We start from the raw sequence: 18,426 nt of genomic DNA, 5'->3' as shown, positions 1-18,426 counted from the left end.
AAAGAAAAAATAAAAATCTCTGGACAGATGATGCAACAGCAGGCATGAAATACAAGTCATGTAGGAAAGGAGAAACGGAGTCATTCAGAGCATAGAAAGTGCAAATAGTAAACCAAAGTGGAAAAGACATCAATCAAATATTTGTTCTTGCAAAGAACAAATGAAGTGAAGAAATCTGCCAAGAAGTAGAATCAAGATATTAAGAAATAGGAAATCAGAAGGAAAAGATATGAAAATCAGAGTATCACTACAGAGGTTCAATATCTGACCAGAAAGGAAGATGAGAAAAAGAAATGAGATTTCTATGAAAAGCAAGGAATTGATCCATTGCTTGCTCTGTTTAATCACTGAGAGGGATTTGGTTCTGAAAGGGAGTTTGTTGAGTGTGAAGTAATAGTAGGGAATAGAAACAGAAGAGACGATTAAAATGAGACAATTGTTAACACTAGGGAAAACAAAATGCTATCCAAGCACTGTAATTACAGCAGATGACTAAGCTTCACCATGAACAGTAATTACATATTCACAACATGTAAACACTGCATATTAATTTAACCATTAATGTTTACATAACTGAATTTCGAATTCTGCTGGAGAGTTGTGTACACAGAGTGTGGTATAAGGGCAGTAAATTCTTATTTTCCTTTGTAGCAATTTAATAGACACCTTTGCAAATTTTAAAAATCAAGCATAACGTGATAGCAATTTAAATATATGAATGTAAGTTGCAGACACATATCTAAAGAAGGCTGCCTCTGAGGAGCTAGAAATGAACTGGGGATAGGGATGGGTAGGGCAAAGGTACAGCTGATTTTGGTATGTTTTATATAACTGTCTGAACTTCTAAATGATATCCATGAATTATACTGATATTTTTTAAATGAAGTGCTTTTCAAGTGAGGGTGTTGGGGTGAGCACATGACTCTAGATTGTCAGGTTTGGGATTTGATGTTATTCTACTTATAAAGTTAGCCTATTATGTATCATATGTATGTATGTATAACACGTTACGGAAAAACCTGAACAAACTTTTTGGCCGACCCATTATTTCATGAGTGCTGACTGCAGACACAGGACTCCAGCGCCAGAGACAAAGGAATTTATTCCTTATTGCCAGCAAGCAGCAGGAGCCTCAGGGTCTTTGCTCAACTTCCCCATCATCCTCAGGTCTCGTGGGAACCATACATTGGGCTCATGTGGGCACAACACACCTGCGGGTCTGCCTCACAGCTGTGGAACACTGAGTGTGGGGAATCCACTGCTTTTATAGCAAGCTGTAAGCAAACCTTCTCTTTGTCCAGGGGAATGTTATCTCATCTCTCAAAATTAGCAGCTACACAAACAGCCATGAGAAACGGCTCAGGTGAAAGTATTGTCAGGGCCTTACCATCTTGGTAGACCCAGCAGGAGGTAAATCTGTGATTTACTAGCTGTGATTTGGGGCAGGTCTCTTTACCTATGAAAGGCTCATTTTTCTTACATGCGTGATGGTGAAAATACTAATCACCTTGAGCCTGAAATAATCTATGTAAAACACTCAGGATAGTGCCAGGCGTACAATTAGCACTAAAGATTTTAATTTTTATCTTTCCAAAGAGAAAACAAAACCCGAAAAAGCTTAAGTTCTGGTCTTTTCCAGAATCCATAAATTAGCAAATTTGAGGACTCTTGCAAATTATCAATCTATCTAAGCCTTGGTTTTATCAATTGAAAATGGGGATGGTAACATCCTATCCATAAGATAATGGAAGCACATCATGGGCAGTTAAATATTATCTGCTGCTCCATTTACTGATACTACTAATACGTACCAGGACATCCAACCCTACTACTTACAGTGCAGAAGCATTATTGCATTAACCGTCAAATAAATACCAGGAAGAAACTTGACATCCAAAATACCAAACATCCAAACAAATACCAAAGATCATAACACAATTTCAACTTTTACTTAAGCTAAATACAATCACTTTCTTTGAAATTCAGTTGTGAAAAGAATTAAAGTTTCCTTGTACAATATGTACTTATTTTTTGAACTTTGACAGACATTAATTTTTTAAAAGACAAGGCAAACTGATTTCAACAGATGCTTTTTAAGAGACTGTTTATTCAAAGGATATCAATTTACAATGCCATAAAATATATGTTGTAAGTAGATTTCTGCATGTGTGTGATTTTATATATTTTTCTGAAGAGGTCCACAGCTTATATCAGCTTCCTGAAGGGACCATCAACAATACTGAGTTTGCACTGTGATGGGTTAATAAGCTTTATGATCGTCTCTATCATCGGATGACAACAAAACTCCAATTAGAACGCTAGTACCAATGTTCCTTCTAGTGCTCCAACAATCTCATCTCTCCTGTAGAATTATTCATGATAAAATATCAAATCACTCAAGCAAATATGTAAAATCCATGGGCAAATTCCTTATATTTTCTAAAGTTAACTGATTTTGGGGGGAAGAATCATTTATGTATCTTTTTTTTTTTCCTCTCACTGTTGTGGCCTCTCCCGTTGTGGAGCACAGGCTCCGGACGTGCAGGCTCAGTGGCCATGCCTCACGGGCCCAGCCACTCCGCGGCATGTGGGATCTTCCCGGACCGGGGCACGAATCCGTGTCCCCTGCATCGGCAGGCGGACTCTCAACCACTGCGCCACCAAAGAAGCCCCATTTATGTATCTTTTACTTTAAATTTAATAACGAATAGTGTGTGAGATGTATCATTTCTTGTGTTATAGAAATATATATTTTAAAAGTCATATTAATTAGATAACTCATTTTCATGAAAAATGTTCTGATGCCTTTGAAAGGCAGGAGACTTAAAGGTTAAGGGCATAGAATGGACAGCTAGACCCCCAGAGCGTCTAATTCAGCTCTATCAATTTCTGCTTTGTAATATCAGGTGAGTTAACCTCTTAATATACTCATCTCTAAATAAAGAAATAAGAAATGTTAAGAAATAAATGAGTTGAGACAGATATAAAGTATTTAAAATAGTGCCTACCACATAGCAAGCAAAAGCTGTTTTACCTAGTATGATATTACAGATAATACTTCAAAGCTGATAGCTAAGAGGCAATTGTCCTTATAACACTAAATTTAGAAATGTTAAAAACTATTAAAATACTTATATTTTGCATAAGGAACTTAAAGTGGAGTCAGAAAGCCTTTTTTAATACTTCAATTAGTGGTTGAGATAGGATACTCTGGGAAATGTTTGTTTGAAAATGGGTAATACCTTGATTTTAATGAGGTGAATTGTCATAGATTATAGTCATCTTTTTTTAAAATTAGTGCTTCACTAAGCCAAGAATTTTTAAGGGGAAAATTAAAAAAACGCACATCCTGTTTGTGTGTCTTGTCTCAGAAAAGAGAACTCTGTGTCCTCTCTTACACAGGAAAATATTTCCAAAACAGGAGAATGCAATTAATTACCTCTTGATTTAGTTTTCTTTTGATGTGGTCAGGACAAATCTTTAATTTATATGTAATGTTTTGATAAAGAAATTCAGGATCACAGTCACCAAGGCGACGCATTTTTTTCATCCCTGTGCTGTTAAAGAAGCAATTGTATTGTACCTTAAACAAAAAGAAAGTCAATAAATAGACTTTTTCAGGATATGAGTTATGACAGAAGTTCTACAAACAGTGTTTTTCTTTGGCAAATAATTTCTTCCGGGGTCTTTTTTTTTTTTAAGAATTATGTAATATCTCTTTTTTTACGCCAGAAAAACAGCTAGGATATGAATTTGACATCACAAGCATGGTGAGATCTGGAAAAGATTCTGAGAATGCTATTTTCTTCCATACAAAAGGTCACAGAATTAATTCTCTAAGCCAACATTTGAAACTGGCTGGCCAGAGAGCCTTGGATGTTTGGAAAATTAATGGGTGTACGTTCAAAATGTATTTGTTCATACACTTCTAATAAACCCTTTTATAAGACAGAGAACATTGTGTCCAGCTGATTTTACAATTGCCTTTTGAAGAGAGAACTTTGCAAATGGACAAGATCACACTTACAGGATCATTTAACCTAGCTGAGTTAGGAGAAAGCTGCTTTTGAAGAATAAATTCTGTGAATTATTTTAGTGTGCTCTGGACTCTGACTTGAACGAATTGTCAGATGATCCCCTGGGACTCTTAAAAATCCAGCAGCTTCACATCTGTCCGTTTATGTCTCTCAAATGATGTCACTGGGGCCCCACCAAGAGTATTCAATGTCAAACATACACCATTATAACTTTATGTCTATGGGCTACATAAAAATGTCACTTTGGGGAATGTGGTTACATTTAGTGGAGCTGATGGCCATTTTTTTGTTCAAACTTTAAATAGTTTCTTATCAGTGATTTAATTCAGTCATCTTTGTGTGCATCCTATATAATTTGGGGGAGGAGAAGATGGGGAAGGCTGGGGTTGGGAGAATGTACTAGTAATCCTTAATAACTAATGTTGATTTAGTGTTTACTATGTGTCAAGCACTCAGCTGAGCGTTTTATATGTATTAACTCATGTATTGGTCACAACATGTCCCCAGAGTAAGTACCATTATTATCTTCCTTTTGGAGATGTGAAAACTGAAATAGAGTGAAATGAAGTGATCTGAGACCATAAACTCTATGGTCACAGAGTCTATGTGAATGACTCAGCCTAGGTGCCCACTAATATATTGCATTTCAATGGGAAGACTTTCAATACAAGGGGCTGGCTAGAGAGTTCTCCGGAAAGAACTTCGTTTGAATAAACTTAGGTTTGTTTGGATCTGGGCCTCTTTTGCTCACGTCCGGAAACTACAAATGATTGGTAATCCTTGAAGATATCTCAGTAATATACTTTTCGAAGAAAAAGACATTCAAGAGTAATGAATTATCTGGAATGCCGACATACTAAAGATTTCTGGAAGGGGGAAAAGTGGGTGGAACGCTGGGGTGGCCATCAGGTCATCTCTCTTTGTGGGAAGCCACATCAGAAGTTCAATTGTTAAGCATGGAATTGTGTCCCACGTATTCGAGAGGGCTATTTCGTGGCCCTGATAAGATCTGGTGAAATGCTCTAATTCCATGACAGGGAAGCCCTCTTTAATACCGAGAATTTTGGAGACCTCCAGATTCTGAGTGTTTTACTCTGGGTGTTCACTGAGAAGTTCTTCAGTGTAGTTACAAAGACGATAAAAGTTGTCAGACAAACTGCTTCCCTGCACCCAGCCTTTGCACACTCATACTCCAAACCCTGGATCTCCTTCCCTCCTCAGGGGTGCTGTCCCAGTGATTTGGGAGAAGTGTGTCTTTGGCCTTTGGTATTCGTTTTATAAAACTCACACTCAAATATCTTTTTTAAGGGTCTCAGACACCTCTAGCCCTCTCTGAAGGAAAACGTGAATAGATAGGTAAACGTGATTTCACGTTTATATATACAGCTTTTCTTTCCCCCCAGACCAGATTGATGTAAAAGGATACCGTTGTTTTGCAGTAAATGACATACCCAAGCTGGAGCAAATTTTATTTGAGTAGATGTTAGTCATTACCAAAGCAACATGGTTTTCCAATTGTACCTTGAACAATAGAATATTAATATGATATTATAAATTTCTTTTAAAATTTATTACTTTGAATTCTTTCAGATTGACATTAACACTCTCCTGTCCAATGGATCTCAAGAATTTTCCAATGGATGTACAAACCTGTACTATGCAACTGGAAAGCTGTAAGTAGGAACAACTTCCTTTTTCTGAATACTTTAAAAAAAGAGAGTAGATGTATATTTGATGGGTTATATAGATAATATATTTTGTCATTGTTTTTTGTCTAACATTTCCTAAATGGGCATGTTATCCTCTACATAGTATGGAAAGGAATGATGTCTGTCAGCAAATGCACCCTATACTGTGATAAAGAAGTAAATTCAGGACTAGAAATATCAGTTTTTAAGCTTGAGAAACAACTATTCTCTCTATACAAATCAGATAAAAAGGATGATGACCATTAAAGACAAACTACCATTCTTTTTAATGGAGTGTCTGCTGTAGTCCAAGCATTTTGAATATATTATTTCTCATACTCACAACAAAGATGTTGTTATCCCCATGTTTCCACATATGGAAATGGTCACTTTGAGTGATTTTGCCCCAATTTATGGAGGTGGTAACAACAAACCATCTGGCTTCAAAGGCTATGCTTACTCTGAACCGTTTTGTTGACCCCTCAGTATTTACTCAGAGAGTACACTGCTGGCTGTGTTGTGTGTTATCTCCGGAGAAAAGACGTTTCTCACCCTTTATCAGAGATTTATCCAAGCTTATAGGCGTTTCTTTAAATTTCTTCTTTCAAAGTGGATCCGTGTGCATCACGGATTAAATGTTAACACACGAAAACTTAAGGTCCTTCTGTTTTTCTGCACTTATCTATAGAATCAGCCCAAACTTAATTGGTTTTCAGTGTTTAATGCCATACAGAAAGTAAGAATTATGCAATATTTTCTTGTTATACTATGTTATATCAAGAAAAAAAATGTCTGTTTGACATATTCCTTGAGAAAAAATTTGCAGGTGGATCTTCAGACTTGCAGGCCTCAGAGGCCAGGTCTGTAGTGCGGGGGAGCTGCCACTAGATGGCGTGCCTATGTCGTGGGGAGATGCAACCCGCCCTCCACATTTGGTGATTATTAAAGTGAGGAAGTGGAAATACCCGTTTCTCTGATAATATCGCCTTCTTGTTAAATTCAAATGCATTACTTTTATACGTAGTTCTTAAATATTAATCATACTCATGGACAAATTACTAAATTAAATGAAAGGAAAATAAAAATCTAGTTTTAGTTGGGGGAGCTATTTAGCAAAAAATGCGGGGTGGTAGTGAGGAGAAAGACAGGATTCCCAGCAGTGTGCATTTCTAACTGTTCCAGGAAGGCATTTTTTAAAATTAATTAATTAATTCGTTTATTTATTTTTGGCTGCATTGGGTCTTCGTTGCTGCGCGCGGGCTTTCTCTAGTTGCCGTGAGCGGGGGCTACTCTTCATCGCGGTGTGTGGGCTTCTCATTGCGGGGGCTTCTCTTGTTGCGGAGCGTGGGATCTAGGCACAGTTGTCGCGCGCAGGCTCAGTAGTTGTGGCTCACGGGCTCAGTAGTTGTGGCGCTTGGGCACTAGAGTGCAGGTTCAGTAGTTGTGGTGCACGGGCTTAGTTGCTCCGCGGCACGTGGGATCTTCCCGTACCAGGGCTCAAACCCATATCCCCTGCACTGGCAGGCGGATTCTTAACCACTGTGCCACCAGGGAAGTCCCCAGGAAGGCATTTTGAGGACAGGCTTCTTGGTTGCAAAATTAGGTACATGGGAGAGTAATCGAGAAAAAAAATCGTATGAAAAATAGTCTAAGCCACACTGGTTCCCTAATTACTAAACCAAGGATGCTGGATGTTATCCAATAGTGAGGAGCTATTCAAGATGTAGGAGCAAGAAAATGAGTTGGTCAATATTATGCTGTTAAAGATTCTCTCAGCCAGAGGAACCAAGGTTATTTAAGAAGGTTTCATAATATTCCAACAAAAAGAATAAAAGTAGGGACAAAAAGGAACAATGTGGAAGGTAGGAACAGTACAGGTTGATGCTGTAGAGAAGGCAAAATGTTATCTTTAACTTCTTAGGCTCTTCAGGCTGGGCCTGAAAATTAAACGGAGATAGGATAGATTAACAGAAGAAAAGGATACCCATTTATTTAATGTTAAGTTTTACATAACATGGGATCTGTCATAAGGAGATGACTAGTCAAGGAAGTGGCCAAACCTAAATGCTTTTATACCAGGTTGAACAAAGAGAAGCAATTGTGGAAAAGTACCTAGACTGTGTGGGGAAACTAAAGGAAGATGAGACTTATTTTAAAAAGTCTGTGTGTACAGAATTCTCTTGGCTTTGATTCCTGGTACGGGGAGCACGTCTTTCATGTGGGAGTTTTTATCTACAGTTTTCAGGAAGAAAAGGGGAGATTAGAATGGTCTTCTTGCATCTGCTGTGTTTCAGGTGCCTTTAGCTCAAAATAATCCTTCTACTAAAGTGGCATATTTAGGGGGTGCATATTCCACCATTCTTCATTCACTTCAATACAAAGTGGATGCAAAAGCTCTGGGAATGAGTGAGTCAGAGCTAAAGAGCTTTCATAGGTAGAATCGTTTTGGAAATACTGACAGAGAAAGAAAACATAGAATAAGTAAATGTTAAAGGGAATATTGATAAATCCAATCTTAATATATTTGAAGTTCGGGAAATTTAGGTATAAAGCAAAGGGAAGAGTGAGACCTGAAGACATACTATTAACAGCCATCTACAGAGTGGTTCAACCATAACGAAATTTTTAATGGAGAGAATGCACAGATGAAAACAAACACACAAAGAAGAGCCAACGCTTAACAAAGGCCTTCATTTCGAGGTTGTTGGAAGGAATTCCAGTCAAGGGGTTGTCATAGATAGCCAATTAAAATCGCAATCATGCAATCTCAAAAGAGAAGGGGCAGCTGAGGAGATCTGTTTAAGAGCATCAAGTGCTGTGAAATGGTGTTTTTTTTTTTTAAGTACTTGAAAAAAGTCATTTTTATTGATGATAAAGACAAATGTGATTAGAATGATGAGGCTCAAAGCTGGATTCCAAAAAGTTTTAAGAAAAAGGGGGAACATGATGAGCAAGTGGTAGCAGTGAGTGAAACCCATAGTTCCATGAATGTTCGTTATTACAGATGAGAGGGTACAGGGCCTAAGGACAGTTGGCTCACTGGACTTCGTTAGAATAAGGAAAGCTTCCTGGGCTCTTTTGCAGACACACGTGCTCATGTAACAAGTCCTTTCATCTTCCTGCCTTTCCCAGAACATTTCCAATCAATCAAAAACCCAATGCGGGAAAGCAAAGCCTCTTGTTGCCTCCGCGTTATTTCTTTCTTTTTTTTTTTTTTTTTTTTTTTTTTTTTTTTTTTGCGGTACGCGAGCCTCTCACTGTTGTGGCCTCTCCCGTTGCGGAGCACAGGCTCCAGACGCGCAGGCTCAGCGGCCATGGCTCACGGGCCCAGCCACTCCGCGGCATGTGGGATCCTCCCTCACCGCGGCACGAACCCGTGTCCCCTGCCTCGGCAGGCGGACTCTCAACCACTGCGCCACCAGGGACGCCCCGCCTTATTTCTTTATCAAGAGTTGGTAGACTGCCTCAAGTATCCCTTTCATATTTCAGTCATTAAACACTTCCTGCCCCCTTATTAGAAATTAATTTAGCTCACAATAGAGATACTGTTTGTTAAACTCTTTTAGCAGATGCTAAGAAAATCCTGTCAAAGTAAAAGCTACTGAAGTCAAATTCTTCAAGGTGTTTTTCTTAAACTGTTTTATTTATTTACTTATTTTTTAGCATCTTTATTGGACTATAATTGCTTTACAATGGTGTGTTAGTTCCTGCTGTATAACAAAGTAAATCAGCCATAGGCATACATATATTCCCATACCTACTGCCTCTTGTGTCTCCCTCCCACCCTCCCTATCCCACCCCTCTAGGTGGATACAAAGCACTGAGCTGATCTCCCTGTGCTATGCGGCTGCTTCCCACTAGCTATCTATTTTACATTTCGTAGGGTATATATGTCCATGCCACTCTCTCACTTTGTCCCAGCATACCCTTTCCCCTCCCCATGTCCTCAAGTCCATTCTCTACATCTGTGTTTTTATTCCTGTCCTGCCCCTAGGTTCTTCAGAACCTTTTCTTTTTTTTTTAGATTCCATATATATGTGTTAGCCAATGGTATTTGTTTTTCTGTTTCTGACTTACTTCACTCTGTATGACAGTCTCTAGGTCCATCCACCTCACTGCAAATAACTCATTTTCGTTTCTTTTTATGGCTGAGTAATATTCCATTGTATATATGTGCCACATCTTCTTTATCCATCTGTCGATGGACACTTAGGTTGGTTCCATGTCCTGGCTATTGTAAATAGAGCTGCAGTGAACATTGTGGTACTGACTTTCTGAATTATGGTTTTCTCAGGGTATATGCCCAGTAGTGGGATTGCTGGATCATAGGGTAGATCTATTTTTAGTTTTTTGAGGAACCTACATACTGTTCTCCATAGTGGCTGCATCAGTTTACATTCCCACCAACAGTGCAGGAGGGTTCCCTTTTCTCCACACCCTCTCCAGCATTATTATAGTGCCTTCCTAGTCTCTACTCCAACTTTAGACAGCATTTAGGTGTTGCAAAACTGACGTTGGCTCACAGAGTCTGTTTGAATAGTTTGGGTCTATGAAATAAACTGATGAGTTCATAAATTTGAGCAGATCTGACCCTCCAACCCTCTAACAGGCAGACACAGAATGTTCTTTCACAACCTGGAGTTTATTCCAAAGAGGCAGCTGGGCAGATCCCTCCCATACCCCTCTCAGGGCAGAACCAAATATACACATTTTCCTCATTAAAATGGGCTCAAGATCAGGTCCTTTTCTGATTTTAGTTGAGATTTCTCACATGAACTTTAAAACACTGTACATTCAAGGTGTGGCAATTTTGTGAAGTTTTGAAAAATGTGAACAATGTTATCAGCATGATTGTCATTTGAGGAGATCAATTAGGAGTCACAAATTTTATTTCCACCATTATCCTAAGAGAGAGAGGGAGAAAGGTTACACTGACCGTCTATGATAAAGTCTTTTAGGTCTTCAGAGAGAAATGTAACCAAAGTACTAGTAGAATAATGGTGATAGGTTAGTTACACCAGAGAATTTTAGAGAAAGTGTAAATACTAAGAAAATAATTTAGCGGGCCTAAGAACTTAAATGAAACCGCATGTAACAACCTGGTTTATGGTAATATTATTCAAGTTAAATGCACAAATTATAAATTACAGTGTTTTAGTTAAATACATTTTGACACGGCAGTTGTTCCTTGTCAGGTTAATAAAATTTACTGCAGTAATATTTCTCCTGGCAATAGACAGCCAGCACCCGCCAAGTGTGAGCATTTTCTTCCTTTTGTTTTTTAAATTCCACCTGTTCCTTAAGAACACAAGATTTGAAATCCCAGTCTCTTTCTCTCTCTCTCTTCCAATTGAGGAAGCTGGACCAAATATGATTCCAGTTCACTTTTAAAACTAAATGTGAGTCTATAATTTACTAATAAATCTCAAACTTGTTTTGAACTTAAATGTATGCTCAGCCCACATTTTCTCTTTAAATAAGTATTACTTTTACGATTTCCTCCTGGTATAAAGTATTAAGCAATAACCTATTTTCTTCTGTAGTCTTTTTTTTTAACATCTTTATTGGAGTTAAAAAATGTTGTGTTAAAAAATGGTGTGGGGCTTCCCTGATGGTGCAGTGGTTGAGAGTCCGCCTGCCGATGCAGGGGACACGGGTTCGTGCCCCGGTCCGGGAGGATCCCACATGCCGCGGAGTGGCTGGGCCCGTGAGCCATGGCCGCTGAGCCTGCGCGTCCAGAGCCTCCCTGTGCTCCGCAACGGGAGAGGCCACAGCAGTGAGAGGCCTGCATACCGCAAAAAAAAAAAAAAAAAAAAAAGTGTGTTAGTTTCTGCTGTATAACAAAGTGAATCAGCTATATGTATGTATATATCCCCATATCCCCTCCCTCTTGCATGTCCCTCCCACCCTCCCTACCCCACCCCACCCCTCTAGGTTGTCACAAAGCACCGAGCTGATCTCCCTGTGCTATGCGGCTGCTTCCCACTAGCTATCGATTTTACATTTCGTAGTGTATATATGTCCGTGCCACTCTCTCACTTCGTCCCAGCTTACCCTTCCCTCTCCCCATGTCCTCAAGTCCATTCTCTACATCTGCATCTTTGTTCTGTCCTGCCCCTAGTTTCGTCAGAACCGTTTCTTTTTTTTTTAGATTCCATATATATGTTAGCATATGGTATTTGTTCTGTTTTTCTCTTTCTGACTTTCTTCTGTAGTCTTTTAACCTATTTTTAAAAAATGACCGAAGATGAAATTTTTTAAAGATGATAATGGAATACATTTGAATGATGTGTTCAAAATCAGCAAATTTGTACTAGAAAATTTGAACAATAGAAAAACAAAGAGGGACATGATTTAACCTTGACTCACAACTGTCCTCACGTGTATTAACCCTTTTGGAGTTTGTCTCATGACCCTTTTTCCTTTACTCGTGTGTATGTGTGTGTGTGTGATTATGTATATATGTGATTATATGTGACCAAATATGATTCCAGTTCACTTTTAGAACTAAATGTGAATCTATAATTTACTAATAAATCTCAAACTTGTTTTGAACTTAAATGTATGCTCAGCCCACATTTTCTCTTTAAATAAGTATTACTTTTACGATTTCCTCCTGGTATAAAGTATACCTGATGACAGGGGTGACCATATAATTTATCATCAAAATGGGGACACTTAGGAGAATAAATGAAGGGCACCACATGTATTTAAATTTTTATATCTTTGTAATATATATTTATTAACTGACATGATTTTTATATTAGTGGATGAGTATCGTTCTAGGTTTTTAAATATAATCCATCCTAAATCAAACTAAACTAATTTGGAATCATCTTTAAAGCTGCAGTTTTGGTACTAAATTTGAAATTGTTGACACCATTAGTAGATCTTGCTATATAGACTATAATGGTTTTATTAAGAAAATAATCTGTATGCAGTTGAGATAGCTAAAGTACTTGATAATTTTAGAGCTTAATTTTACTTTTCTTTGTATTGAAGTAGAACTAGTTCAGCCCATATATTTTTACAGATATTGTCTCTGTCTTTGTCTTGAGTACCTTTTATCAAAAAATGTTTTTATAGAACAAAACTCAGTCAAATTAGTTGCTTTTATTTAGGAATCTTTTAAAATTCTTCACCTAATTCACACGCTGGAAAATAGGCCTTCTGAATTCCATTGAATTTCAATATAAGTTATCCAATTAAAAACAAGCAGTCCATCAATATAATTTTCTCATAAGTTAATATATTCCAAAGCACATTTATTAAATAAATAATAAATAAATATTGTACAGCATTTGAGACTTCAGTGTTCTCCCTTACTATTGTAGGGATTAATCTCAATGTGTACCTGTTTAGAAACATCATATTTATAATTCCTATCTGATAAAAAGTTTCAGAATCTAAAATTTTAGTGCTCCATTCATAACATAATTTGATTAAATATTTCCAACTGATTTTGAACAAATGCAACCGAAATTTAGAGAACCTATTTACTGAGAGTTCAATACCATTGCAGAATATATAAGTTCATTTTTTTTAATAAGTTCATTTCTAAAGTACTTTCAAATGCTCAAATTAAAAAAAAAATTATCTGATGGCAAGCAGTAAATAGAGAAACATGTTATGCCATGATGAAATATAATTTTTAATTCAACATCGCTTTGTCACACAGAATTATAGTTCACTTAACTCGACGTTCCTATAAAAATGTAAAATTTAACAACTATCACTTCTCTTCAATTGATGGAATGGAGCAGAGCTTATGGATGTAAAATAAATCATATATGCATCGTTACTAATTTCAAGAATACTGCATCTCCATAGATTTTTCAATTTAGTAAGAACATAATTTTTAACATGGTGATGAGTTCCAACAAATATTTTATTCAGATCCATCACAAACAAGTGACATTTATTTTCAACGCTGAACTTTTTAAATGAATTTAACAGACTTTACAATAGAATTTACAGTGACATCACATACTTCATCCTCAACACATGTAATTCCAAAAGAATTAGATTTAAAAATCAAACTCATTTAAAATCATTTTAACCAATTTTCTCTTTGAAGCAGGAAATGATACTGAAACAAAACTGCCATCATTTAATTGCTTGCAAATTTCCTGTTATACGCTTTTCCAAGAAAACCTGAAGTCAAAAAAGAGTGAAATTAATTCAGAAAAATAATCATTCGATCTAAATAAAAATTCAGTTTTCATAGAGTGATACGTAAATGCTCCCCCTGCAAACACACTTATCAAATGATCATCTTTGGGCAGTATTCCAAAAATGACTGTATCTTTTGAAATAGATGCTGATATGTTTTCAGCTCATTTGTGTCTTGTGGCTTTTATGTGGACAGTGCTATCCTTGTAGCCCCTTTCGTGAATGTTAAATATAAACAACATTTTGTTCAAGTTGCACCTTCACCATCAACTTTTTGTGTGAAATGGAAATTTGGTGCTTGCTTTTTCAGTAAATATTGAATTCTTTTAGCCATTGCAGCTAGGAGAGTTTATTACAAAATATGAGTGTTGCCAAATAATAAAATAAATGTTTGTAGGTTTTAAAGCATTCGGGTTACTTCCTATATGATCCTTAGCAGTACTAAGCTAGTAGTACTAAGCAGTACTCAGCTTTCAGTTACAACTAACATAATTTTCTGTGACACTTAGGCACTTTGACACTTCACACATGTCCCAGGTTTGTATACCAAGTGCCCAGAGGGGGTAACAAAGGTGAAAAGTACTGCCACTACTGCGATCAGGAGTTAGCTGCCCTTGAAATATTAGTTACTGAAGGGGTCTGATAAAGATAGAGGGACCATTGCTGAAGCGGGCGTTTTACAGGTTTAACCTAATATTTCATACTCTATTATACTATGGGAGAATCTAGAAGTAAAATTGAAGATATACCAAACCAATAATGATGTATTTTCAAACAATGATTAATAATGATACCTAATCTAAAAATGAAGAATCTAGAACAACTGATAAGTCAGAGAGGACATAGGGGAGAAAAAAAAAGGTAATCTAGGGCTGTTTTGGCAAACGAAGATATATGGTTAGAATTCTTATAACCAATTGACTCCTTTACTAAGAGAAAGGAAGAAAAAGGGAAATCCTGGAAGATTGAATATTTTTTCTCTTAAGACACTAAGCTCTCAAAAAACAACTGAGTCATCGTTTTTAAAAAATAAATTTATTTTATTTATTTATTTTGGCTGCTTTTGTTCGTTGCTGTGCACAGGCTACTCTTCGTTGTGGTGCGCGGGCTTCTCATTGTGGTGGCTTCTGTTGTTACGGAGCACGGGCTCTAGGCACGTGGACTTCAGTAGTTGTGGCATGCGGGCTCAGTAGTTGTGGCTCCTGGGGTCTAGCACTCAGGCTCAGTAGTTGTGGCACACAGGCTTAGTTGCCCTGCGGCATGTGGGATCTTCTCGGACCAGGTCTCAAACCTGTGTCCCCTGCATTGGCAGGCGGATCCTTAACCACTGCGCCACCAGGGAAGTCCCTGAGTCATCTTTAAGTCTACCCCAATCAGATGGGACGGAGGCATCATATTAAGATACAAACAGTTGTAAATGATTGAAAACAAATACCCCTCTAGTTTTCACATCTGAGAATAATAAATATTTAATTTAACACTGCTACACCTGAATAATTGTTACAGTCTTTCCTCTGGAAGACTTTATCTGATTCTCCTTCTGCTCCTGTACTCCAGCTTAGTTTAGACCCCTTTCTGCACTCACATAGAACTCCGCTTATTCTCTGTCAGACTCTTCACAATCTGTTAGTTTATCTGTTTTATTGTCAGTTGCCACTGTTCTACGAGCATCTTGACTGGAACTGGGCAGTTCCAGCCGTTTACCTAGGTACTTATATAGGGTAGGGACTCAACAATTATTTATTAAATTAATGAACTAGTTAAATTAATTCCAGGGCAACATTTCGGTAATAAAATTTTTTCTTGTTGGTAATATTTGAATATTTTTATAGATGAGATTTTTTTAAAATAGAGTTTTTAGAGCAGTTTAAGGTTCACAACAAAATTGATCAGAAATTGACAATTTCCCTTACACTTCCCTACCCACCCCGCACATGCACATCCTCTGCTAGTGTCAACACCCCACACCAGAGTGGTGCGTTTATTATAATCCGTGGACATACATTAGGGTTCACTCTTGATGGTGTGCATTCTCTGAGTTTTGACAAATATGTAATGACATGTATTCCATTGTAGTATTGTACAGAATAGTTTCACTGCCCTAAATATCCTCTGTGCTCTGCCTATTCACTTCTTCCTCCCCCAGATCCCTGGTTACCACTGATCATTTTCCTGCCTCCATAGTTTTGCTCTTTCTAGAATGTCATGGAGTTGTAGCCTTTTCAGATTGATTGACTTCTTCCATTTAGTAAGATGCATTTAAGGTTCCTCCATGTTTTCTCATGGCTTGATAGCTCATTTCTTTTTAGTGCTGAATACTATTCCATCATCTGGATGTACTACAGTTTACTTATCCACTTACCTGCTGAAGAATATCTTGGTAGCTTCTAAGTTTTGGCATGTACAAAGTTGCTATAAATTTCTATGTGCAGGCTTTTGTGTAGACATATGTTCGACTCATTTGGTTTTCAACTCATTTGATTGCTAGATCATATGGTAAGAGTATGTTTAGTTTTATAAGGATCCACCAAACTGTCTTCTGAAGTGGCTGTACCATTTTTCATTCTCACCAGCAGTGAATTCTTGTTAGTCCACATCCTCTCGTCAGTATTTGGTGTTGTCAGTATTCTAGATTTTGGTCATTCTAATAGGTGTGTTGGTTTCTTGTTGTTTTAATATGAAATTCTCTAATGACATAACAAGAATTTTTTAAAAGATTATAAATTTATATCTCCTGATATCTTACACAAGCCCCCTACCATTTCTTGTGTTTAATTAGAGCTTTTAAAAAACTATTTTCTTATCTAATGCCAGAGAAATTGGGAATTTGCATGAGGGCTTTTTTTCAGAAGGCTGGAAAAGATCTCAAGGAAAAATTACAATTCTTTCAAATATTGCAAACTTCCACAGCATATTAATTGCATATCTATTGAACCCATTTTTTGGTGCTTCAAACTATGATTCATTATTTAAATATATATCAGGAGTGTATTTTCTAAGATATTTGCATGCACAAAATTATACACGTTTTAAAAAATTCTGCATACATCCATTGCAAGCTCTCCACTCGCCAAAGTTGATGAGAAGTCCAACATCATAAATTCTTCAGGACGCCCCCTCCTTCATAGTGTTAGGAAACAGTGTCTGGGTTTATGTGAGTCTTGAACCAAAGTCTGTGAGGCTATTATGGCCATGCTGCCGCTTCTCCACATGGACATCAATGTCGTTACCAGAGGCTGAACATTGGGCTGCGTTCTGCTATGGCCCACTCTCGACTAGCCCCAGAGGTACCACTCAAGAAGTTCAGGCTCCAGAAGCTTTTTCTGCATCTCAAGATTATACCTACGTCTTACTTTCCCGCACCACAGATATTCACACTGCTATGGTCCACTTGATGTTCTACAACCCCCTCCCCCCAGTTATAGTGCCGCATGCAATTGGCACAAGTTTTTAATGTTTATACATGCTTAGATAGCTTTCTACACTTTATCTTTGATTCCTTTGATCAGTCTGTCTATTTCTTTAACAGTAACTAATCCTTTCCTATTCTTATTTATTTATTTTTGTGGTACGCGGGCCTCTCACGGTTGTGGCCTCTCCCGTTGCGGAGCACAGGCTCCGGACACGCAGGCTCAGCGGCCATGGCTCACGGGCCCAGCTGCTCCGCGGCATGTGGGATCTTCCCGGACCGGGGCACGAACCGGTGTCCCCTGCATCAGCAGGTGGACTCTCAACCACTGCGCAACCAGGGAAGCCCTCCTATTCTTTTTTTATAGTGTATTTTAATTAGATTTATAAGGCTATATTCAATGATATCATAAAATCAGAGGGCTGGAAAAGGCTTTGGAGTTCATCTGTTTTAACTAACACAATGATTAAGTGTCTCATAACATTCCTGACCGATCATTTCCTAGCCTCTGCTTGAGGGAAACTTGTTATCTTACCAATTCCACTGTGAAATTCTTTTAGAACATTCTCACTTACACTTATTTAGCTGAAATGTGCCTTCTTGAACTTCCTGTTTGTTACTTTTCTGTCTTCACCTTTCTCTTCTCAAGGTGAAAATTCTCTGATCCTTCCTATAGCTTTTTTTTTCCTTTATATATTATCTCCCTTGATAATCTCAGATAGTCTATAATTTTAATATCATCCTTAGGTAGGTGACTCTCAAACTTATAACTACAATCCTGATCTCACTTTCAATGTATAGGTCCGTGATTTCAACAATTTTCAACATATAAATCAACTTGTTAGCAACACCTGCGTCTCCTGCTAGCATCTTAAATTCAGTGTACCCCCAAGTAAACCCATCAGATACAAACACACAAGCCCATCTTCCTCCTTTCCCTTTATCTATTTCTAATTCAAACAGTCAACCTCCTCGTACATGTTACATACTATTTTAGGTACTGGAAAAATATGTCAGTGACTAAAATAGAATAATCTCTGTTTTTATAAAGTTTAAATTCCAGGAGGCTAGATAAAAAATAAACAAAATAAAAACTTGATGACTATATACCATGGCAGGT

The 18,426-nt window shown here is 37.5% G+C and overlaps 1 protein-coding gene across 2 annotated transcripts in view; it reads left to right on the top strand.

Annotated features, from left to right (window-relative positions):
* The window catches only part of GLRA3 (glycine receptor alpha 3), a 158,381-nt gene that overhangs the window by 100,652 nt on the left and 39,303 nt on the right, over window positions 1-18,426 (top strand). For both annotated transcript variants that reach the window (XM_065878823.1, XM_065878824.1), the window contains exon 5: window positions 5,628-5,710. In XM_065878823.1, coding sequence (XP_065734895.1) covers window positions 5,628-5,710 — 83 coding nt within the window. The remainder of the gene's footprint in view (window positions 1-5,627; window positions 5,711-18,426) is intronic.

Source organism: Phocoena phocoena, chromosome 6, assembly GCF_963924675.1.
Source record: "Phocoena phocoena chromosome 6, mPhoPho1.1, whole genome shotgun sequence".
Classification (NCBI taxonomy): Eukaryota; Metazoa; Chordata; class Mammalia; order Artiodactyla; family Phocoenidae; genus Phocoena; species Phocoena phocoena.
The sequence above is the reverse complement of the archived record's forward strand: the minus strand, read 5'-3'. Positions and strand labels throughout refer to the sequence as shown.